Source organism: Phyllobates terribilis, unplaced genomic scaffold, assembly GCF_046119375.1.
Source record: "Phyllobates terribilis strain yellow unplaced genomic scaffold, ASM4611937v1 Scaffold_85__1_contigs__length_6476398, whole genome shotgun sequence".
Lineage (NCBI taxonomy): Eukaryota > Metazoa > Chordata > Amphibia > Anura > Dendrobatidae > Phyllobates > Phyllobates terribilis.
The window spans coordinates 5,727,750-5,751,962 of record NW_027362845.1 but is presented as its reverse complement, the minus strand read 5'-3'; the positions used below and the strand labels follow the sequence as shown (position 1 = coordinate 5,751,962).

The following is a 24,213-nucleotide window of genomic DNA, read 5'->3' as shown; positions in this document are numbered from 1 at the left end:
ATGGCAAATGAGCTTTAATGTGGATAAATGTAAGGTAATGTACTTGGGCAGAGGAAATAAAATGTATAATTATATGCTTAATTGTAAAACACTGGGCAAAACTGTCACTAAAAAAGACCTGGGTGTATTGGTGGACGACAAGCTCACGTTTGGTGACCAGTGTCAGGCTGCTGCTGCAAAGGCAAATAAAATAATGGGATGCATTAAAAGAGGCATAGATGCTCATGAGGAGAAGATAATTTTACCTCTATACAAGTCATTAGTGCGACCACACTTAGAATACTGTACAGTTCTGGTCTCCGGTGTATAAGAAAGACATAGCTGAACTAGAGAGGGTGCAGAGAAGAGCGACCAAGGTTATTAGAGGACTGGGGGGTCTGCAATACCAAGACAGGTTATTACACTTGGGGTTATTTACTGTGGAAAAAAGAAGGCTTAGGGGTGATCTTATTACTATGTACAAGTATATGAGGGGACAGTACAAAGACCTTTCTACTGATCTTTTTACTCTGAGGCCTGAGACGGGGACAAGGGGGCATCTTCTACGTCTGGAGGAAAGAAGGTTTAATCATAATCACAGACCAGCATTCTTTACTGTAAGAGCAGTGAGACTATGGAACTCTCTGCCGTATGAAGTTGTAATGAGTGATTCACTGTTAAAATTTAAGAAGGGCATGGATTCCTTTCTTGAAAAGTATAATATTACAGGTTATATATACTAGATTCCTTGATAGGGCGTTGATCCAGGGAACTAGTCTGATTGTCGTATGGAGTCGGGGAGGAATTTTTTTCCCCAATGTGGAGCTTAGTGTTTGCCACATGTTTTTTTTTTTGCCTTCCTCTGGATCAACATGTTAGGCTATGGGTTGAACTAGATGGACTTATTCTTCCTTCAACCTTAAAAACTATGTTACTATGACACCCGGCGGCAATCGTGCGGCACAGCTCCTGTGCACGCAAAATCGCATGGGCATATCTATACATCCAAGGTCGGTAAGATCTTACCGACCTGGATGTATGGATAAGTCCAATGTCGTGAAGAGGTTAAAGGGTGATGAGCAAGGCAATCCCTGGGATCTGGAAAATGGGGTATATAGCACCAAGTTTGTTTGTGGTCACCATCTTTTGAGCTGCCAGGTGACCATGAACAGTGCCCCAATACATTGTGTCTGCAAACTACTCCAACAAAATCTGCATTCCAATAACTAAATGGCGCATCTTCCTTTCTTAACCTGCCATGTGCTCAGACAGTAGTGTACAATCATATATAGTGTATTATCGGATTTGGCTGCGTAATGCGTTCCAACAGTAGGAAGACTGTGTTCTGAGTGGGTGGAGTGCGTTCCAGAACAGGGGAGTTTGCGTTTCACTGTGGGATGAGGGATGGACGCCGTGCAGGACTATAGGACAAAAGAATAATAAGCCTGGAAATATGACAGGAGGTGAACAGATGTAAGTGGATCAGCCTGTGGGCCGTGGAGGATGATGATCAGTGATTAAAATAAGGAGAAGCCGTTCTGCAACATAAAGAATACAAAATAAATACCATGATAATGAAAGTAAATTAATCTCCCTTAAATGACATGCAAATACTGTATCTCAAAACACATATATGTACACTCCAACAGTGAAAAACTCAAGGTTAACAAGAACAATGTGGTACATCCTATGCAGTTCTCCCATCACAGGAATGACAATAAATCATAATCCATATTGAGCCCCCTGGGGGTAAGAGTTTGAAGTTCATGGATCCAAAAGGCCTCCCTTATCTTCAGTAGGCGTACAAGGTCACCTCCGCGTGTAGGGGGAAGCACCAGTTCAATGACCTGGAACTTGAGTTGAGATACTTATTATACAGTGTAAGGCGGCGGTGTTCACACAGTGCAGTAACTGAGGCAGTGACCCAAGAAAGTCCAACATAAGCAGCTTTTATTCAGCAGACTCACGGGTAAACAGAAAAGTCCTCCGGTTCGCAGCCGGGTTAACACAAGTCCATAACAACGGGCTCAGAGCCTGACGGGTGCAGAGCCTTCCCAGGCATGGGTTCAGCTACTCACAGGTCCACCAAGCTTTCCTGCTATGCTCCTAGCAGGTTTCAACACTGAACAACACTAATCCTTAATGTAGGGTTTTTAAAGGACCTGTGGCAAGAGCCACTGGAAAACCTGGGTTGGAGTGAGGAGGCCGCCCCACTGCCTTCCTGTAGCCTCCTCTAAGAAATGAAGGCCCTGCTCGGTTTTACTTAATCTGCCTTAGCCAGATAGCCTGACCAGGTCAATGCTCAACTTCATTCCTGCATTGCAGCCGCAGCTGTGTCTGTGACTGCAATGCACTCCAATGGGTTTAATAGGTCTCTGCACATATTCTGGGGGATATATACCGTCCCTCGTATACGATCCCAGTCACTGCCTCACAACAGCTATTATGTGCACTCTATTGTAATGTTTTGGATTTTCAGATGATTATGAATTTCAGAAATACCTTATGACAGTTTGTTTCTAGTACTTTTTATGCTTTTGTCTGATATATGTAGTTTTTATTTTTATGTGTTTAAGCTGCAGTACACACTGATGAAGGTCTTAAGGACCAAAACGTTTGTACCTGTGTTGGACTAGTTAAATACTTTAAAATTATGCCTGTTTGAGTGCCAAGTTTCATTTGCCTTTTCAAAAGTTTTGGACCCTATTCCACCAGTGCTGCGGTTTTCTACACTATTATCTACTCCAGTACGTAAGCATGCTGAAGTGTCATGTCCTCTTCTACGTTCTCCAATATCATTGCACAATCTAACCTATCATGTGATTTCTTAAAAGTCCCCCCGTTGGAGATGCGAGGATGGAACTTGAAGCGAGAATTTAGCCACCTCCCCAGCATCGAGTTGCATTGTGCCACATTGACGGAATACTTGAGAGTATAAAGGATCCCAATGGGATTGATTCGTCCAACCCTGTATAGCGATTAGTCTGAGTACTGTTTGAAATTTGAACATATACTTAATAAATGCTCTTTCAATCTTATGACCCTAACAGTTGACTACTTACAGAAGGCTATTCTATCTATCAAGGAACAGGTAAAAAATATTGAGACTCAACTTGCTGCTACTATCTCTACAACAAAACTCAGCACTCTACAAAACAAAATCAAGACGAGCATCGACCAGCGTCAAAGAGATAAGGAGAGCAAGAAAAGGAATAAGTTTGCGAGAGATACCGAAGATTATGAGCAAGAATGGGTCTATAGATGGCAAAACAGATACGCCTCAAGAAATTATGCTCCCAGATTTGCCAAATCCACTACAGATTCTTCTACCTCCAGTTCGGACACGGACAGGAGGGACCTTTTTATCACTTCTGCTCATTATTTAGGTCAACGAAAAAGATATTACCGATGCAGAAGACCAGAAGAGGTGGCCAACACAAGCGGAAACGTGGACTTCATCCGAGTTATCTGCTCCCAGGCACAGCACAGTTGGTGGTAAATATCTCCTCTAGGACTTTGAGTATTGCACAACTTCCTGTACTACAAATGGGGTTATTTTTTTGTCACTAACAAGTACAACATATTAAATCTTGATATGGAGTTACAATGTTTTTATCTCTCACTACGCCTTAGGACACACTAGGCAATACCTTTTCTATTCCCTCTACCCTCTCTGATATTAATACCTTCATCACGGCTGCCAGTCTCTGCCTACGCCCCAAAAGATCATACAGTCCTCCACATGGCTTATACGCGCTAGAGACCTTCATTGGTTTTGTGGATAGTGCCTTTCAGGACTAAAGTTCCAAGGTAGATAAAGGGCTGCTTCATTACCAGTCCAATATTTCTCCCCTTAACAGTCAGGTCCTCAGAAGCCTTCAGGAAGAGAGCAATCTTATCATCAAACCGGCAGACAAAGGGGGCGCCATAGTAGTGATGTATAAAGAGGATTATCTCCTGGAAGTCAATAGACAACTTAACGATAACTCCACATACCAACGACTACCCCATGACTCAACACATCAAGTCAGGACTGCAATAGCATCTGTGATGGAACATTTTCTCTCCAGAGGAGTGATTGATAGTAAGGCACGTGATTTTCTCACTAAGCAACATCCCATCACACTTGCCTTTTATGTACTCCTCAAAATTCACAAAAGCCTTGACCATCCTCGCGGTCGTCCTATAGTAACCTCAACAGATTTGCTTCTTTCACCTTTAGCAATTTTCATAGACAAAATATTGACACCTTTAATTTAAAAAAGATCCTAGTTACTTACCGGTAACGGGATTTTACAGAGCCCATGACAGCACCACCTGAGAGAGGGTATCCGCCCACCAAGGACAGGAACCTACTGAATAAAAAGGCGGTACCTCTCCTCCGCATCAGTTTTTGTTTCAGAGCATGAGAGGGCCTCCGAAGACAGGTTAATACATAACCACCACCTCAACATATGTACTAAACACCTTAAAAAAAGTGCACACCACAGTGATAAAGGGGAGGGAATTAATAGGGTGCTGTCATGGGCTCTGTAAAATCCCGTTACCGGTAAGTAACTAGGATCTTTTCCCCTTCTCCCATGACAGCACCACCTGAGAGATTTATAGAGATCAAATACCAGAGGGAGGGATCACCGCTTGCAACACCCTTCTACCAAAGGACAGATCAGTAGAAGAGGAAAGGTCAAGACGGTAATGTTTGTAAAATGTAGCAGGGGATGACCAAGTTGCCGCCTTACATATGATGTCGATGGGCACATCCGCCTTCTCAGCCCAGGAAGCAGCTACCGCTCTGGTGGAATGGGCCTTCAGGTTCTCAGGAACCGGCAGATTGCTAGAAGAGTAGGCTAAGGTAATAGTATCCCTGACCCATCTAGCTATGGTCCCCCTTGTAACCTTAAGTCCTTTCCTAGCCCCCTGAAAGGATATAAATAAAGCGTCACTCTTTCTCCAGGCTTTTGTCACTTCCAAATACTGGACTAACACCCTCTTAACATCTAAGGTGTGAAGCTTATGTTCCTCAGAATCCCTAGGATTAGGATAGAAGGAAGGGAGAGTGATTACTTGCGTCCTATGGAACTTGGAGGCTACCTTTGGAAGATAGGCCGGGTCTGGTCTTAAGATTACTCTATCCATACATACTTGAGTGAATGGATGGTTAACGGATAGTGCGTGTAAGTCACTGACTCTACGAGCTGATGTCAGGGCCACCAATAGCGCAGTCTTTAAAGTTAAGATTTTTTCTGAAACCTTCTCTAAGGGCTCGAAGGGAGGTTTGGTTAATGCTTCCAGAACTAAATTAAGGTCCCAAGGAGGCATTCTTGGAACAGGAATAGGTCTGGATCTATGACAGGCTTTAATAAATCTAATGATCCATCTATTTGCTGCCAAGTCATAATTATACAGTGCCCCCAGAGCCGATACCTGTACCTTAAGAGTACTGGTGGCTAGTCCCATGCTTAACCCCTTCTGGAGGAATTCTAGAATGGCCTCAATAGGAATCCTCCCTTTGGCAGACTGACCCGAGGTAGACAAGAACTTAGCCCAGGTTCTACCATAGATTCTAGTTGTTATCGGCTTTCTACTTGCTAGAAGGGTAGTAACAAGATCCGGAGAAAACCCCCTTTGCGTCAATAGCGACCTCTCAAAATCCAAGCCGTCAAATGCAGGCCCGCTCTTTGGGGATGACAGACTGGGCCCTGCCTGAGGAGATCCGGGATGTCCGGAAGAACCCATGGATCTGCTTGGGACATTCTCTTCATCCAAGTGAACCATGGTCTCTTGGGCCAGAACGGGGCGATCAATATAACCCTCGCCCGTTCCTCTCAGATCTTCCTCAGGATAGTAGGGATCAGTACTAAAGGGGGAAAGGCATAAGCTAGAGTGAAATCCCACTGAATCTGCAGCGCGTCCACCGCAAACGCCCCCTCTTTTGGATTCAGGGAGCAAAAGGTTTCGGTCTTCCGATTGTGTCTGTTTGCAAACAGATCTATCTGGGGCTGTCCCCACCGATCCACAATCTGCTGAAAAACGGCTGGATTCAACTCCCACTCTCCTTGTTTCAAGATGTGACGACTCAAGAAATCGGCCTTTATGTTCTCTTCCCCTTTTATATGCAGTGCCGAGAGCGTAACCAGCTGACTCTCGGCAAACCTGAAGATCTGATCCGCTATTAGCATCAGAGGGAGAGACCTGGTACCCCCCTGATGATTGATGTAGGCGACTGTTGATCTGTTGTCTGACATTATCCTGACGTGAGGACCCTGAAGAACAGAACTGAATTCTTTTAGCGCGTTTCTGGCTGCCAACAGCTCTTTCATGTTGGAAGAGAGACTTGTCTCGCTGTCCGACCAGAGGCCTTGTACAGAACGATCCCTTAGGTGAGCTCCCCAACCTTCCGCACTTGCGTCTGTTGTAATTGTATCCGACACCTGGAAGGTCCAAGGAACCCCCAAAGATAGGTTGACGGAGATGTCCACCAGTCCAGGGAGTTGATCACAACATCTGGAAGAGATATTTTCCCATTCAGACGACCTTTGAGCCGCCTGTCCGCTGCCAGAATCTCCTGTTGAAGACATCTGGAATGGTGCTGGGCCCACTGAACCGCCGGGATGCAAGACGTCATTGTACCCAACAGAGACATTGCACTCCTCAGGGTCATGGTCGGATTGCTGACAACCTGAGATGTTAGGGATCTGATCTTCAGTTTCTTTTCCTCTGGCAGAAGACAGGTTTGGTTTTCTGAGTCCAGAATGAGACCCAGGAAAGACTGAACCCTCTTTGGTTCCAGCCTTGACTTCTCCAGATTTAACAGCCAACCTAGGCATCTTAGACTGGCCATGACGTCCGCCAGGGCTAGAGCACAGAGTTGACTTGATCTGCCCACTACTAAGAAGTCGTCCAGATAAGGGATGACCAAAATATCTCTTTCCCTCAAGTGCGCTGTGACCTCCAGAATGATTTTTGTGAAGACTCTCGGCGCCATGGAAATGCCAAAGGGAAGAGCTGCGAACTGAAAATGCCTTACGTGCCTGCCGAATTGTACAGCTACTCTTAGAAACTGTTGATGATCTGGCAAAATCGGGACGTGGTAGTAGGCGTCCTTCAGATCGAGGACGCACATAAAACAGTCCGGAAATAACATCTTTATGGCCGATTTTATTGTTTCCATCTTGAAAGGCCTGTAGATTAAATGGTCGTTCAGTCTCTTTAAGTTCGCAATGGTCCTGAAGGAGCCGTCCGGCTTCTTTATTAGGAAGAGAGTCGAATAGAATCCTCTTCCTTGCTCGGGTGCAGGTGTTTCCACCAGAACTCCTTTCATGAGCAGAGAGAGAATTTCCTGCTGTAAGGCTATCTGTTCCGCTAAACCTCTGGGGGCTGATATTTTGACAGTGTTCTTGGGCCTGCTTTTGAACTGTAATGTGAGCCCCCTCCTGATTATCCCTAAGATCCAAGAATTGGATGAAATTTCCTTCCAGGCAGGCAGGAAGTGGGACAATCTTCCTCCCACCTGGGGGGAACTGTCACTTAGGGGCTTTCTTATTCTCGGAGGAGGGACCCCCAAACATGAAGCCTCTGCTATACGGCTTTCGGTCTTTCCAGCTACCTTGGTCTCTGGGAGCTTTACTGCGGCTGTATTTTCTCTTCCGAAAGGAACTGTTAAATCGGGAACCAGACACCGTGGGAAATCCATGTTTTTTGTCTGCGGCTTTATCTAGGATGTCATCTAGACCTTTGCCGAACAAGAAGTCCCCCTCACAAGGGACTGAGCACAGTTTAGACTTTGACTGCACATCTCCTGGCCAGCTCTTGAGCCATAGCGCCCTACGGGCTGCATTAGAGAGGTTTGCAGACCGGGCAGCCAGCCTAACTGAATCTGCCGATGCATCTGCCAGGAATGCAGCCGCTCCCTGCACAAGAGGAAGGTCTGATAGAATTTTCTCCCTGGACACATTCCCCCTGATCTGGTCTTCCAATTGTTGAAGCCAGATCATCATAGATCTAGCAGTGCAGGTCGCTGCTACTGCCGGTTTAAGGGCCCCTGCTGACGACTCCCAGGTTTGCTTAAGGAAGGACTCCGCTTTTTTATCCAGCGGGTCTTTTAAGGCTCCTAAATCCTCAAAGGGCAGAGTGGATTTTTTTGAAGATTTTGAAATGGCCACGTCAATCTTAGGGGTTTTGTCCCATTTAGCCGCATCCTCATCCTCAAAGGGGTACCTCCACTTGGAGGATGACGGCAGCTGACCCTTCCTCTCCGGTTTCTTCCATTCCCTTTCTATCAGAGATTTAATCCTGTCATTGACCGGGAATGAGCGTCTCCTCCTTTGGTCTAAGCCCCCGAACATAACATCCAGGACTGTTCTGGGCACTTTGGTATCGGTAATACCCATAGTCCCTCTGACGGCTTTAACTAGTCTCTCAGTATTATCAACCGAAAAACAAGGTCTGCCCCCCCCATCATCATCCGAAGACTCCGATGACGATGAGGAGTGATTAGAGGAGGAAGGCAGTTCTCTCGTAAAACGGGACTCCACTGATTCCTCTGATTCTGAAGAAACTAGTTTTCGCTTCTTCTTTTTGAGTGAGGTTAAGCCTCTTAAAGACTCTCTGACCTCTGTCTGGATTAGATCCTTTAATTCTAAAGAAAACCTGGGGGACTCCTCTGCAATGGTTTTCTGAATACAGTCCGAGCATAGGTTTTTGGCATAGGAGGTGGGAAGACTGATTTTGCATAAAGCACACTCCCTGTTTTTACTTTTAGCACTACACTTCTTCGCCTCCTGCCCCAAGAAATAAAAGGAGAAGAAGGAGGAAAAGAGAGAGAGAGAAGAGCACATTATTCAAGGTGAGACTTTCACGAAGATCACTCACCACACTGCCGTTCAGACTAGGGTACCGGAGGCGGTGGTTGCCGTTCACATGAGGGCTCCCATCTGGCGGAGGTGGACTGACGAAGTCTTTTCTGACCAGTCTTGCCGGAACTCGTACGCCCCTCACTGCTGTGACTTTGTCGATGGGAAGATTCCCGTTCCATTTGTTTGAGCTGCTTGCGCTGCTTTGATGGCTGTGGCTGCTGCTGTACTTCCTGTGGCGGTGACAGCTGCTGCCCAGGTGACTGCGGTTCCTCATCCATCATGGCGGGGATGCAGACACCGCCATCCTGATTGCTCCCCATCCTTAAAAGCAGTAGGGCTCCACCTCCTTTAGGCTCCTCCCCTTCCGGCAGCTCATCTCAAATCTCTTTTTTTTTTTTTTTTAAATTTTAGCCAGCTGGCGCGCTACCCGCAGATCCACCTGCCTCTGCGCGTGCGCAGCCCAGCGGCACCCGGCGCGCTTGCAGCAGGATGACAGCTTCCCACCCGCGCATGCGCAGACCCGGTTTCCGGCGCACTCCGTGATAGGGCGCGTCAGCACCCCGCGCGTGCGCAGCCCGGACTTCCGGCGTGCTCCGTCACAGGGTGCGACGCGACCCCCACGTGCGCAGCCCGGAAGACCTGCCGGCCGGCGCGCTCAGTTCATCTTTGCGAGGCGCAGACCCGGCCGCAGGCCCCGGCGCACGCGGGGAGGAATCAAAAAAAAAAACACAGCACCTCCTCCCCACACGCAGACCCGGGCAGCAGCCAGACGGGCTGGGAACAGGGACCATCTGCTGCTTCCACGGCCTCCAGGCCGCACCGTCCATAATCCAGTTACGTGAGGTACCACCTGGTGAGGCTCCCATCAGGGACAGGAACCAAAAACTGATGCGGAGGAGAGGTACCGCCTTTTTATTCAGTAGGTTCCTGTCCTTGGTGGGCGGATACCCTCTCTCAGGTGGTGCTGTCATGGGAGAAGGGGAAAAAAATCCCTCCTTTTTACTAGATACAGGAGCTTTTCTCAGTTTTATCACTGACCTAAAATGTGTCCCCCCCTAAATGCATCTTGGTTTCTTTTGATATCAACAGCCTCTTTACAGGCATTCCACACTCCAAAGGTATACATGCTTTACACAGTCTGTTTCTTGAGTCACAGACAGATCATTGAACTTTGCATTGAACTCCTGACCTAAGTTCTTAACATAAATTATTTCTTGTTCCAAGATACTTACTTCCTACAGACTAAAGGGACAGCAATGGGCTCTGACATGCCCCCCCCCCCCTTATGCAAACTGTTTTATGGCCACCTTCGAAGCCCAAATAGTTTACTCCAATCTATTCTTCCATACTCACTCCATCGCATGGAAACGTTACATTGATGACATTTTTTGCATATGGGGGGTGTCCACAGGAATCTATAAATGAGTTCTATGACCTTTTGAACTCCTCCTTGACAGACCTGCGCTTTACCATGACTCACAGATCTCATCAAATCAGTTTCCTGGATACCATGTTCCTCAAGGACTAACAAGGATTACTAATCACTGACATACACAAAACCTACCGATCGAAACGGTCACTTACACTTTTCGAGTAATCACTCTTTACAAATGAAACGGTCAATTCCAAAATCCCAGCTCCAGCGGGTAAATAGGATAGTGAGCAATGATCAATTACACTCACAGAGGCTACCAGAAATGTGCCACAAATTTGAGGAAAGGGGCTATCCCCCCGGAAATCCTACACCAACATAACACACCTTCAGCCCACACCCTTCTTAAATCCATGAACCGGATTCTGTTTGTCCACACTTACCATCCGTTTGCATACATTTTGCACAAAACCATCTGGAGACATTGGAACATTCTACAATCCGCTTATCCCCACATTCCAGAGTTCCAATAATCATTTTTTCCGTGTTTCAAACGGGCACCCAATCTCAAGGATTCACTAGTTCATGTCGACGTGGGCCCCACACATACAGGGGTCAAACAACGTTTTTTACAAATTCCTAAGGGGGACCTTCCACTGCTTGCAGTGCCACCAATGCAACAACGACCTACATGGGAACACAAATTTACCATCCCATACCGGTAAACAATACCAGGTCAAAGGGTATTTTACCTGTTACACCAACTTCATAGTATACCTCATTAAATGCCCTTGTGGTCTGGCATACATTGGTGAGACGACACAACCACAAGCATAAGTCCACAATTAGATGTAAGAATCTACTACTACTCTTGCTACAACATTTCGTTATATTAGGCCATAACATATCTCAACTCATGTTCCAGGTCATTGACCAGGTGCTTTCCCCTACACGAGGAGGTGAACGTGTACGCCTACTGAAGTAAGGGAGGCCTTTTGGATCCATGAACTTCAAACCCTTACCCCCAGGGGGCTCAATAGGGATTATGTTTTATTGTCATTCCTGTGATAATTTTAGAGAGAGCTGCACAAGTTGTACCACATTGTTGTTGTTAGCCTTGAGTTTTTCATTGTTGGAGTGTACTTATATGTGTTTTGAGATACAGTATTTGCATGTCATTTAAGGGATTTTCTTTCATTATCATGGTACTAATTTTGCATTCTTTATGTTGCAGAACAGCTTCTCCTTATTTTAATCACTGATCATCATCCTCCATGGCCCACAGGCTGATCCACTTACACATGTTCACCTCCGGTCACATTTCCAGGCTTATTATTTTTTTGTCCTGCACGACCTCCATCCCTCATCACACAGTGAAACGCAAACTCCCCTGTTTTGGAACGCACTCCACCCACTCAGAACACCGTTGCTGTTGCAACGCATGACACAGCCTCTGACATGCACATCCTGCACAGTGGAACAAACGCTTGCCCTCAGTTTCTCCAGCCACGCCTCCTCCTAAGCCTTCAGGCAATCGATAGCGGCGCTCGACATGTCGTAATTTCCGGTGACGTCACTGCTATCCAGACACCGCCTCCTATCGCTTCAGTCCACTTCTGGGAACGTTACACTAGCGGTTCACCCTGACTGGTCTCCTGGGACATTAGGTCCCGCCCTCTGACCACATATACTAGACTTTCTCCTCCCTTGACATGGCGACCTTAGGAACCAGCGGGGAATACCACATTCCACGCCTGTCATACTTCCTGCTCTCACTACTGGGTACGTTTCTACATACAGTGGGTACGGAAAGTATTCAGACCCCTTTAAATTTTTCACTCTTTGTTTCAGAGCAGCCATTTGGTAAATTCTAAAAAGTTTGTTTTTTTTCTCATTAAAGTACACTCTGCACCCCATCTTGACTGAAAAAAAAACAAATGTAGAATTTTTTGCAAATTTATTAAAAAAGAAAATCTGAAATACACATGGTCATAAGTATTGAGACCCTTTGCTCAGACACTCATATTTAAGTCACATGCTGTCCATTTCCTTGTGATCCTGCTTGAGATGGTTCTACTCCTTCATTGGAGTCCAGCTGTATTTAATTAAACTGATAGGGCTTGATTTGGAAAGGCACACACCTGTCTATATAAGACCTCACAGCTCACAGTGCATGTCGGACCAAATGAGAATCATGAGCTCAAAGGAACTGCCCAAGGAGCTCAGAGACAGAATTGTGGCAAGGCACAGATCTGGCCAAGGTTATAAAAGAATTTCTGCATTACTCATGGATTATGGAGGCCACTGTGCTCTTAGTAACCTTAAATGGAAGAAGTTTGGGACCACCAGAAGTCTTCCTAGACCAGGCCGTCCAGCCAAACTGAGCAATCGTGGGAGAAGAGCCTTGGTGAGAGAGGTAAAGAAGAACCCCAAGATCACTGTGGCTGAGCTCCAGAGATGCAGTAGGGAGATGGGAGAAAGTGCCACAAAGTCAACTATCACTGCAGCCCTCCACCAGTCGGGCCATTATGGCAGAGTGGCCCGACGGAAGCCTCTCCTCAGTGCAAGACATATGAAAGCCCGCATAGAGTTTGCTCAAAACCTATGACTATGAGAAATAAGATTCTCTGGTCAGATGAGACAAAGATAGAACTTTTTGGTGATAATTCTAAGCGGTATGTGTGGAGAAAACCAGACACTGCTCATCACCTGCCCAATACAATCCCAACAGTGCAATATGGTGGTGGCAGCATCTTGCTGTGGGGGTGTTTTTCAGCTGAAGGGACAGGACGACTGGTTGCAATTGAAGGAAACATGAATGCGGCCAAGTACAGACATATCCTGGATGAAAACCTCTTCCAGAGTGCTCTGGACCTCAGGTTTGGCCAAAGGTTCACCTTTCAACAAGACAATGACCCTAAGAACACAGCTAAAATAACAAAGGAGTGGCTTCAGAACAACTCTGTGACCATTCTTGACTGGCCCAGCCAGAGCCCTGACCTAAACCCAATTGAGCATCTCTGGAGAGACCTGAAAATGGCTGTCCACCAACGTTCACCCTCCAACCTGACGGAACTGGAGAGGATCTGTAAGGAAGAATGGCAGAGGATCCCCAAATCCAGGTGTGAAAAACTTGTTGCATCATTCCCAAGAAGACTCATGGCTGTACTAGCTCAAAAGGGTGCTTCTACTCAATACTGAGCAGAGGGTCTGAATTTGCGATATTTCAGTTTTTCTTTTTTAATAAATTTGCAAAAAAATTTTACATTTCTGTTTTTTTTCAGTCAAGATGGGGTGCAGAGTGTACTTTAATGAGAAAAAAATGAACTTTTTAGAATTTACAAAATGGCAGCAATGAAACAAAGAGTGAAAAATTTAAAAGGGGTCTGAATACTTTCAGTACCCACTGTATATCTGCTGGTACCTATTGGATAATTCCCTATGAGGCTGATGTTCTTATGGCTGTTTGTCTCCCTAGATCCTGTCTATCCACTGAGACACTGTACTTCCTGCTTTCACCTTTAACTATATTCCTAGCAGTCTGGTAGGTCACACTTATTATACAGCCATTATGTGCACTCTATTGCAATGTTTTTGATTTTCAGATAATTATGAATTTCAGAAATACCTTATGACAGTTTGTTTCTAGTACTTTTTATGCTTTTGTCTGATATATGTAGTTTTTACTTTTATTTCTTTATGCTGCAGCACACACTGATGAAGGTCTTGAGGACCAAAACAATTGTACCTGTGTTGGACTGCAATTAAATACTTTAAAATTATGCCTGTTTGAGTGTCAAGTTTCATTTGCTTTTTGAATGGCTTTGGACCCTACTTGCGCACCTATTCCACCAGTGTTGCGGTTTTCTACACTATTATCTGAGAAAAATCTGTGACTTCTCTGCATTTAGTGGTTACTACTCACCTGGGTAGTCATATGTAGGAATCTCCTCTTTACACTTCTCATCTCCCCTCACATATGTCTCTGTGGTATTAATATGGGTCAGATCTTCACCCTGAAACAAATATTGTAAAAGTCACTGTAGCGTCGGCGTCTTTGCCTCCTGCCGGGCAGAGACACCGATCCCCTCACAGCCGCTGTCCCGGCGTCTTCCGGCTCCCCTGCTGCATCTGCCCGGGGTGTGCGCAGCACGAGCAGTTCCCCGGACACTGTTCTTGCCGTCCTAAAGAGTCCCCAGCCAATGGCCCGGAGGACTGCTCCTATATTAGGCACCTCCTCGAAAATGAAGGTGCCGATGCAAGGTTGTTGTTTGCGTGCTAACACTCTCCTCAGCCCTCAGGTTCCAGTGCCCGCCAGCCTGTCTATCAGCCGTGCTCGCCTGCCTGTGTATCTGCTGTGCCCGTCTGTTTGTCTACCTGCATCACCTGCCTGTCTACAAGCCGTGCTCATCTGCTGTGCCTGTCGGCTTCAGCCATCAGTCCCATGGGAGTCGCCTGCTCACACACAAGGTCGGTCCCAGAGTTGCACCTGGTTCACCTTCCCGGTCCCTCCTTGGTTCACGGAGTCGACTAAGCCGCCGTCTGGCCAGGGTTGGTCCAGGTAGGCACTTAGTTACGCCCCTCTGGTCCCTCTTTGTGTCACAGCACAGAGGTTCCACCACTCATATCTGTAACAGTTTGCACAGGCCATGGAATCCGGTGTCTCCCAGGCTCCTTCGTTCTCAGACCTGTACCAAGAGGTGTCTCACCAGAGATCCCAACAGGATACTATCTTGTCCTATCTGCGGACAGTCAACTCCCACTTGGACGCGCTGTTCACCCCGACTGTGTCCGCCTCTAACCAAGCGGCACCCGCTCCGACGACACCTCAACCTAGTGCCGCTGTGGCATCCGGCTTAGGACCCCGGCTTTCTGCTCCTCCACGTTTCGGTGGTGACCCTGCCCTATGTTGGGGCTTCATTAATCAGTGCACGCTGCACTTTGAACTCCTGGCACACCAGTTCACCTCCGACCGGGCCAGGGTGGCATTCATCATGTTTCATCTCACCGGAGAGGCGTTGGCGTGGCTTAACCCTCTGTAGGAGAGAGGGGATCCTCTGGTGTCCGACCTCCAGGCCTTCCTCGCGGCTTTCTGGAAGGTGTTCGATGAGCCTGGACGAAAATCTTCGACTGCCTCTTCTCTTCTCCGACTCCGCCAAGGGAGTCTCTCTGTGGGACAGTATGCCGCGCGTTTCCGCACCCTCGCATCTGAACTTGCCTGGAACAATGAGGCTCTGGTGTCCACCTTTTGGGAGGGCCTTTCCGGACGGATCAAGGATGATCTAGCCGGTCGTGACATACCTCCCTCTCTGGACGACCTGGTGTCATTAGCTACACGGATCGACATCCGTTTTCAGGAGCGTTCTAAGGACAAGACCCGTGAGAGGAGGCCCCTGCGCCTCGCACTGACCTTCCAAAGGCCAATCTCACAACCAGCATCCCCTCCGGTGTCTTCTCCAGAGTCTATGCAAATAGACCAAGTTAACATGGTCAAGTCTCAGCAGGAGATCCGCCGTGCTGAGGGGAGTTGCTTCTACTGTGGCAGTATAGAGCATCTAATCTGTACCTGTCCGGTGAGACCGGGAAACTCCAGTGTCTAGGACCGCTTGGAGAGGTCGTCCTAGGCCAAAGTTCTTCCTCTCCACCTTTGACTCTGTCCGTTTCAGTTACCAGTGATGAGACCTGCTTCTTCGAGACTGCCTATCTGGATTCCGGAGCCGCTGGGAACCTTATTCAACAGGCCGTTGTGGAGCGATATCAGATTTCTACCATACGTCTTGCTGATCCTTTAGCGGTTTCCTCTGTGGATGGAAAGCTTTTCTCTGAGACCATCTTGTTTGTCACTGAGCCTGTAACTCTTCAGGTGGGAATGCTACATTCGGAGAGGGTCTCCTTTTACATGCTGTCCGGTCTCTCTTATCCCCTCTTGCTTGGCCTGCCTTGGTTACAGAGACATGAGCCCGTCCTGAATTGGAGCTCGGGTGAGGTGCTCCATTGGGGTCAGGAATGTCATAAGTCCTGTGTGGTTCCGATTCGTCCTGTTTGACCTCCGTCTACTCAAGCTAACCTACCTGGTCTGCCGGCACCCTACTGGTCATATGCAGACATCTTTGATAAAAAGGAGGCAGAGACACTACCACCTCATAGGCCGTATGATTGCCCCATCGACCTAATACCTGGTGCTTCACCTCCCCGCGGGCGAATCTACCCCTTGTCGCTGGCCGAGACCTGTGCTATGTCTGAATACATAGAAGAGAATATTGCTAGGGGATTTATCCAGAAATCCACCTCTCCGGCTGGAGCAGGATTCTTCTTCGTCAAAAAGAAAGATGGCTCTCTTCGTCCATGTATGGACTATAGGGGCCTCAACTAGATTACCATCAAAAATAAGTACCCCATGCCTCTCATCTCGGAGCTGTTTGACCGTCTAAAAGGTGCAAAGATCTTCACTTAGCTCGATCTTCGTGGGGCGTACAATCTGGTCCAGATTCGCCAGGTAGACGAGTGGAAGACGGCATTCAACACTCGGGATGGTCACTACGAGTACCGCGTGATGCCCTTCGGTCTCTGTAATGCTCCAGCCGTCTTCCAGGAGTTAGTGAATGACATCTTCCGAGATCTCCTGTATTCCCGCGTGGTGGTGTGCCTGAACGATATCTTGGTGTTCTCCCCTGATCTCCCTCTCACCGGAGGGATGTTCGCCAGGTACTGCTGAGGCTCCGGAAGAATCGTCTGTATGCTAAGTACGAGAAATGCCTCTTTGACCAGACCTCCCTACCATTTTTGGGGAATATCATCTCTGAGACCGGACTGCGGATGGATCCCAAGAAGGTGTCTGCTGTCTTAAAGTGGCCCCGACCTGAGGGGTTTAAGGATATTCAATGGTTTCTGGGATTCGCTAACTATTACCGCCTCTTCATTCCTTATTTCTCCTCCCGGACTGCTCCCATCTCTGCTCTCACCCGTAAAGGAGCAAATCCCAGGGAATGGACTTCCGAGGCGGAAAGTGCCTTTGTTTCTCTTAATCAAGCCTTCTCCTCCGCTCCTGTGCTACATCGTCCAGATTGCAATAAACAGTTCTTCCTGGAGGTTGACGCCACTTCCTCCGGGGCCGGAGCAGTGCTCACCCAGAAATCCTCGTCCGGGCAAATGGTGACCTGTGGCTTCTTCTCCAAACTCTTTTCTTCGTCCGAGCTCAATTACTCCATAGGAAATCGAGAAGTGATGGCCATCAAATTAGCGCTGGAGGAGTGGCGCTACTTGCACTCGATGGTCATCTACATTCACCATAAAAACCTCGCTTACTTGCAGACCGCCCAAAGATTAAATCCGGGCCGGGCCAGATGGTCTTTGCTCGTTTCAGCTTCACTCTCCATTTCCGCCCGGCAGACAAGAATATTAAAGCTGAAGCTCTATTCCGCTCTTTTCTGTCTACCGATCGAGAGGAGGAGCCTCTACACATTATTGACCCCTCCAGTATAATGACTGTTGCTCCGTTTGACCTGTCTCATCTACCTCCTGGTAAGACCTTTGTAGCGGCTCAGGATCGGAAGAGGGTCTTACTCTGGGGTCATTCGGCCAAACTGGCTGGTCATGCCGGCCAGAGGAAGACGCTTCTGCTCATTGCCAGACATTATTGGTGGCCCACCCTGCACAAGGATGTTGCGGATTTTGTCGTGGCCTGTACCTCCTGTGCCTGTAACAAGATACCTAGACACCTCCCAGCTGGTCGTCTTCTGCTCCTTGGCAACACATTGCTATGGACTTCATCACTGATCTTCCGGTATCTGTCGTTTCTACCGTCATATGGGTGGTCGCTGACCGCTTCTCCAAGATGGCTCACTTCATTCCTTTGCCTGGTCTTCCGTCCGCATCGGTGCTGGCTAAGGACTTCATCCGTCACATCTTTCGTCTCCAAGGCTTACCCCTCCACATGGTCTCAGACAGAGGAGTTCAGTTCACTTCTCGCTTCTGGAGAGCCACGTGCAAGCTGCTGGATGTCTCTTTGGACTTTTCTTCAGCCTATCATCCTCAGTCCAATGGAACGTATTAATCAGATCCTTACCAGTTTTCTTCGGCACTTTGTCAACGCTCATCATAGCGATTGGGTATAACTTCTGCCTTGGGCCGAGTTTTCTTATAACAACCATGTGAGCGAGTCCGCTGCTAAGTCTCCGTTTTTTGTGGTTTACGGTTGACACCCCCGAATTCCGTTTCCCATCTCTTCTTCAGTGGACAATCCTGCCGCGGAATCTCTCGTCAGTGAATTTGAGACACTTGATCCGCGCTTCTTCAGTCCTCCGAACGGATGAAGAAGCATGCTGATAAGAGACGTCTGGATCCACCTCTATTTCATCCGGGAGACAAGGTCTGGCTTTCCTCTAAATATGTCCGTCTCAAGATACCATCATACAAGTTGGGCCCGGGTTTCATCGGTCCTTTCTAGATTCTGAACCAAATAAATCCAGTGGCGTACAAGCTGAAACTCCCTGCCTCCTTAAGGATTCCCAATTCCTTTCATGTGTCTCTCCTCAAGCCTATTGTCCTTAATCCTTTCTCTGACGATCCAGGTACCACTCCAGCTCCAGTCTCCGCTGAGGACGTCTTTGAGGTAGAGAATATTTTGGCCATCAAGAGGGTAAGAGGAAAGACTTTCTTTCTTGTGAATTGGAAGGGGTTTGGTCCTGAGGAGATGTCTTGGGAGCCCAGGGAGAACATTCATGCTCCTTGTCTTCTAGAAAAAATTCTTGCGAGCCTAAAGAAGACGTGGCGTAGAGGAGGGGGTACTGTAGCGTCGGCGTCTCTGCCTCCTGCCGGGCAGAGACGCCGATCCCCTCACCACCGCGGTCCCGGTCCGGCGTCTTCCGGCTCCCCTGCTGCATCTGCATGGGGTGTGTGCACCACACGCAGTTCTCCACGCACTGTTCTTTGGGCGCACGTGCGTGAGCTCCTTCCCTCTTAAAGGGGCCGCGCGATCAGTCCTAAAAAGAGTCCCCGGCCAATGGCCGGAGGACTGCTCCTATATTAGGCACCTCCAAAATTGAGGTGCCTGTGCAAGGTTATTGTTTGTGTGCTAACACTCTCCTCAGCCCTCAGGTTCCAGTGCCCGCCTGCCTATCAGCCGTGCCCACCTGCTTGTCTACCCGCATCACCTGCCTGTCTACCAGCCGTGCTCATCTGCTGTGCCTGTCGGCTTCGGCCATCAGTCCCGTGGGAGTCGCCTGCTCTCACACAAGGTCGGTCCCAGAGTGGCACCTGGTTCACCTTCCCGGTCCCTCCTTGGTTCACGGAGTCGACTAAGCTGCCGTGTGGCCAGGGTCGGTCAGGGTAGGCACTTAGTTACACCGCTCTGGTCCCTCCTTGTATCACAGCACAGAGGTTTCACACCCGGATCCGTAACAGTCACAGACAGATGGAGCATTCACATCTATGATCAGCTCTAATCCTGCCATCTCCACCATTCTCATTACACAAGTATAAAACATATAATACTGGTGGATAAAACAAGACTGAGCACAAGACCTTCACAGCCATCTACACATCATAGGGGAGATCTCATGACACATTCTCTCCATCTACCTGATGATCCTGAGGAACATCGGGATCTTCAGGTTTACAGTCCTGTGGAAGAAGAGGATGAGGACATCTCTCTGGTGTTGTCCTCTCACTAGATAGATCTGAAGGAAACACATACAGGGACTGAATTCATTCTTTACATACAGATAATAGGCCATGTGTATTTAGTTCTGTCTTATTACCTGTTGATGTGAGGGGCTGGGGAACCTCCATCTTGATGTCCCTGTACAGATATTGGTGTCCTTCTAAATACTCCCACTCCTCCATGGAGAAATAGACAGCGACATCCTGACATCTTATAGGAACCTGACACATACAATGATACAGTCACCCCCCCGGTCCCTTCACAGCGTTACTGTATAAAGTCCCAGCATTCCCAGCAGTGTCACCTCTCCAGTCAGCAGCTCAATCATCTTGTAGGTGAGTTCTAGGATCTTCTGGTCATTGATGTCCTCATGCATCAGGGGGTGAGGTGGAGGCCCCGTGATTGGGCTCAGGGGTCTTCCCCATCCCTCAGACACAGGGTCCTCACAGCGCTCACTAGAGGTCTTCTTCACTACTGTGTAATCCTGGTTATGGAGAGACACATGAATAAATCTCACTACAGACATTTCCAGAGTCCTCACCTCTCCAGTTCTGTCCATCTGTTATTCTCATAGATAAGAATGATGTAATGTGACGTCATCAGAATCTCTCACCTCTCCAGTAAGCCGGAAGAGGATCTCTAGGGTGAGGTGTAATATCCTCTCCGCCATCTTGTCCCTGTCCATATCCATGCTTAATGGATGAAGCAGAAAAATTTTCTTATTTAGAGGATCCGATATTGTAGAGACCTGAATGAGAAGATGAGCCGATGTAAATTCATAAAAATCCTGTGTAATAATACAATCACTGGAGATAATAAGGGAAATATATGAGATTTACTATTTTATACTATTTTGTTTTCTTCTTTACATCTAGTAATAAAACCTATATATTTTAGGCCACAGACAACAAGCAGTTTCTTCCTCGGAGTCTGCAGCTGAATACGTTTCTCATAAACTCATCTTCCATAACGCTAATTCTCGTCTCATTTACCGAAACTGGAATCGGCATTATCTATACTGCAGGAGATATTCATTACACGTGACATGACAAATAACTACTTCATGATGAGGATGACATTTTGATCTTCAACTACAGCTCTAGAAACATATTTGGCCAGAGTCCTGTCACCCACTAGATCACCACCGGCCGTCTATATGAATGTTTCCGGACTGTAATCTTCTATCCCGTTAGATCTCAGGTCTGATTCACACACAGAAATTTGAGACATTTATAAAAGCTTGTTTGTAAGAACACCAACACAAGAGGTATTTGGTGCCAAATTCTCCATGTACAATGTATTTTTTCTCTCTGGATATGATAGAATTTTTTTAGCATTTTCATGTAGGTATCCATATATTACATGAAAAACACCCCAAAAAAATACAATTGGGGATGGAGATACTGTGGGAACATTATACAGAGTGTGGGTGGATGGCGGTACTAGGGGAACAGTATACTGTGTGTGGGGGCCAAGAAAGGGGCACTGTACTATGAGAGCAATACAGGATTCCTTCACAAAAACACCCTAAATATAACATTTTTTAAAACCATCCCACAATTTGTGAATCTTCAGGGTAAATCGCTATATAACCATTTGATTAGACCTGATACTATTAAGCTAAAGTGTCTAAACAGACTTTCTTTCAGATCCATAAAGGGGCACTTTTCCGTGTTTGTCATGTCAGAACTGTGCGAGGATTATTACAGGTGACAGTTTTCCCACCAATTAGAAGGGACACCTGTGGATATTGGTGTTTTTTTACCAGCTACAGTTCTGATGTGATTTACTCGGTAAAGTGCCCTTGTGGTAATGTGGACAAATGTCACGATCAATGAAATCAGCCTGAAGGAACATCGTCCTCTATTCGGCTCTATGAGTCTAGGATGAAATCCACTGCGGCCCCTGCAAGAAAAAGAATGAGGAAGAGCAGAAGTTTGGTGAGACCACCTTGGCCAGACATTTCTCAGAGTTGGTGATAAAAGTTCTGAACTCCGACGGTCGGTGTTAGAAGAGACGACCGCAGCAGATTCACAATCACAACGCTGTAAACTTCTACTGAGACGAGTTCTGGATTTACTCCCTGGAATCACTTTCTCCCAAAGGGTTAAATGACGTCTGTAACTTCATGGTCTTTCTATGAAGCTTCTTCTCTGAACTTTATTCCTCTGTTGTCTGTCGGGGAGTTGTTTTCTAAAAAAATATATTTGTGTTTTTTTTTTCTTTTAGTTTACTGGGTTAGTAATGGGGGTGCCTGATAAACGCTTCTACAATACTAACTCTTGGGACTGATACCAGCTGAGAATACACAACTGACGTAAACCCAAAAAATATTACCCTGGTTGCCAACATACCAGGGCTATTGGGAAGAAGAAGGCAAAGTGCCAAAATTTGTCGCATCTAATGTGATTTGCAAATTCTGGGGCTGCTGCGGACTGGTATTTTTAGGCTGGAAGGGGCCAATATCCATGGACCTTCCCAGCAGGATAATATCAGCCCCCAGCTGTCTGCTTAACCTTAGGCGGTTATCAAAAATAGGGGGGGGGACTCCACATAATTTTTTTAAATTCATTATTTATTTAATAGGTTTAAAAAAGGTGAAATACACCCTTTACTGCCACATGGAAGGCACTAAAGGGTGCAACTTTGTAATATTTAGGGGGAGGGAACAGACATTATTCTAAGCATTCACTCCTATTAACAACTCTCCTTGAACAACCGTACTTTCTGAGGACAGTGGGCCGAGCATCGCATCACGGGGTCTTCTGTAAGACCCAATAACTAGTGATCAGTGAATGGTCTTTGGATAAGGGGTTAACCAAGCACGTTCAAGCATAACTGAGTATCATCGGAGTGCTCGTATATCATGTTCGAGTCCCTGTGTCTGCATTATATGCGGCTGTTAGACAGCCTCAACAGATGCAGGGATTGCCTGTTTGTTAGGGAATCCTCACGTGTTGAAGCTGTTTAACAGCCGCAAATCATGCAGACACAGGGACTCGAACATAATATATGAGCACTCCGATGACACTCAGTTATGCTCAAGTGTGCTCGGTTAACCCCTTATCAGAGCACGTTCACTCATCACTACCGATAACAAGATGTGGCCAGCCAATCGCAGTAATGCTAGTAGAAAACATGGCTACAGCACTACAGTGTATGGCAGCCAATCCCCAAATGTACAGGGTGGGCCATTTATATGGATATGCCTAAATTAAATGGGAATGTTTGGTGATATCAACTTCCTGTTTGTGGCACATTAGTATATGGGAGGGGGAAAACTTTTCCAGATGGGTGGTGACCATGGCTTCTGAAACAATGGATACTGGAAGCCTGTGCTAGCATTTCTTCTGCAGTGTTGCTATCAGTGTGTCAAGAGCAGGAGAAGAGGGTTGCATTGACAATCCAACACAATGGGCAGCACTTTGAACACATTTTATAAGTGATCATAAACTTGTAAAAAACTCATGAAAGAATAAAGTTACGTTAAAACCAAGCACACCATTGTTTTTCTTATGAAATTCTCAATAAATTTAGTGTGTCACATGACCCTCTTCTCATTGAAAAAAATAAAGTTGGATCCAAAATGGCCAACTTCAAAATGGCCACCATGGTCACCACCCATCTGGAAAAGTTTTCTCCCTCCCATATACTAATGTGCCACAAACAGGAAGTTATCACCAACCGTTCCCATTTAATTTAGGTGAATCCATATAAATGGCCCAACCTGTATATTGGCTTCATAGCAGACACAAGACATAAGGGGCGCAGTCTAGAACTCCCCCGATACTCGATCCAGTAATGGAGAGAAATCACCAGTATCTACATTACTGTGCTGGAGCTAGGAGAGGAATAATGGCGTTGTGTGAGGACTTCTCTGGGCTTCTGTCCTTCATCCTGCAGTCGTCTGAATGGATCTAATGTGGACGGGAACCAGCTAAACCGCATTCTGTCCACAGCTGTTATCTCACTGTTCACACCACACAGAGACCCCAAAAGAGTCTCCGTGTTGAAGGGGTTAATGCCCCCTGCGCCCAGTAATGGGGTCTCCACATACCTCCACCTGCAGAGCCGCCACCACATATATGGCTGCTCGGTGCGCACAGGAGCTGTGATGAGGTCACAGGAGGGGAGGAGTCAGGGGTCACATGATCAGGGGCCTCAGTGGATGCAGGACTCTGCTGTGCTGGTTGTCATGGTGCTGGATGAGCTGAAGTTTATGTGTGGGGTCAGGAGGGGTTTACAGTGTGGATGTAGCAGAGCCGCGTGTGTACGAGGTGTACGGAGCAGAGCCGCGTGTGTACGAGGTGTACGGAGCAGAGCCGCGTGTGTACGAGGTGTACAGA

The 24,213-nt window shown here is 47.1% G+C and overlaps 1 protein-coding gene across 1 annotated transcript in view; it reads right to left on the bottom strand.

The window, feature by feature from the left end:
- LOC141197640 (uncharacterized) overlaps positions 1–23,983 on the bottom strand; it is a 48,512-nt gene extending 24,529 nt beyond the window's left edge. Inside the window, exons 1-6 of the mRNA XM_073662723.1 lie at positions 23,925–23,983; positions 20,481–20,615; positions 20,172–20,351; positions 19,965–20,088; positions 19,786–19,883; positions 14,132–14,222 (exon numbers count right to left, since the gene is read on the bottom strand). Coding sequence (XP_073518824.1) covers positions 14,132–14,222; positions 19,786–19,883; positions 19,965–20,088; positions 20,172–20,351; positions 20,481–20,558 — 571 coding nt within the window. The 5' untranslated portion in view covers positions 20,559–20,615; positions 23,925–23,983. The remainder of the gene's footprint in view (positions 1–14,131; positions 14,223–19,785; positions 19,884–19,964; positions 20,089–20,171; positions 20,352–20,480; positions 20,616–23,924) is intronic.
- Between the last annotated feature and the right edge of the window lie 230 nt (positions 23,984–24,213).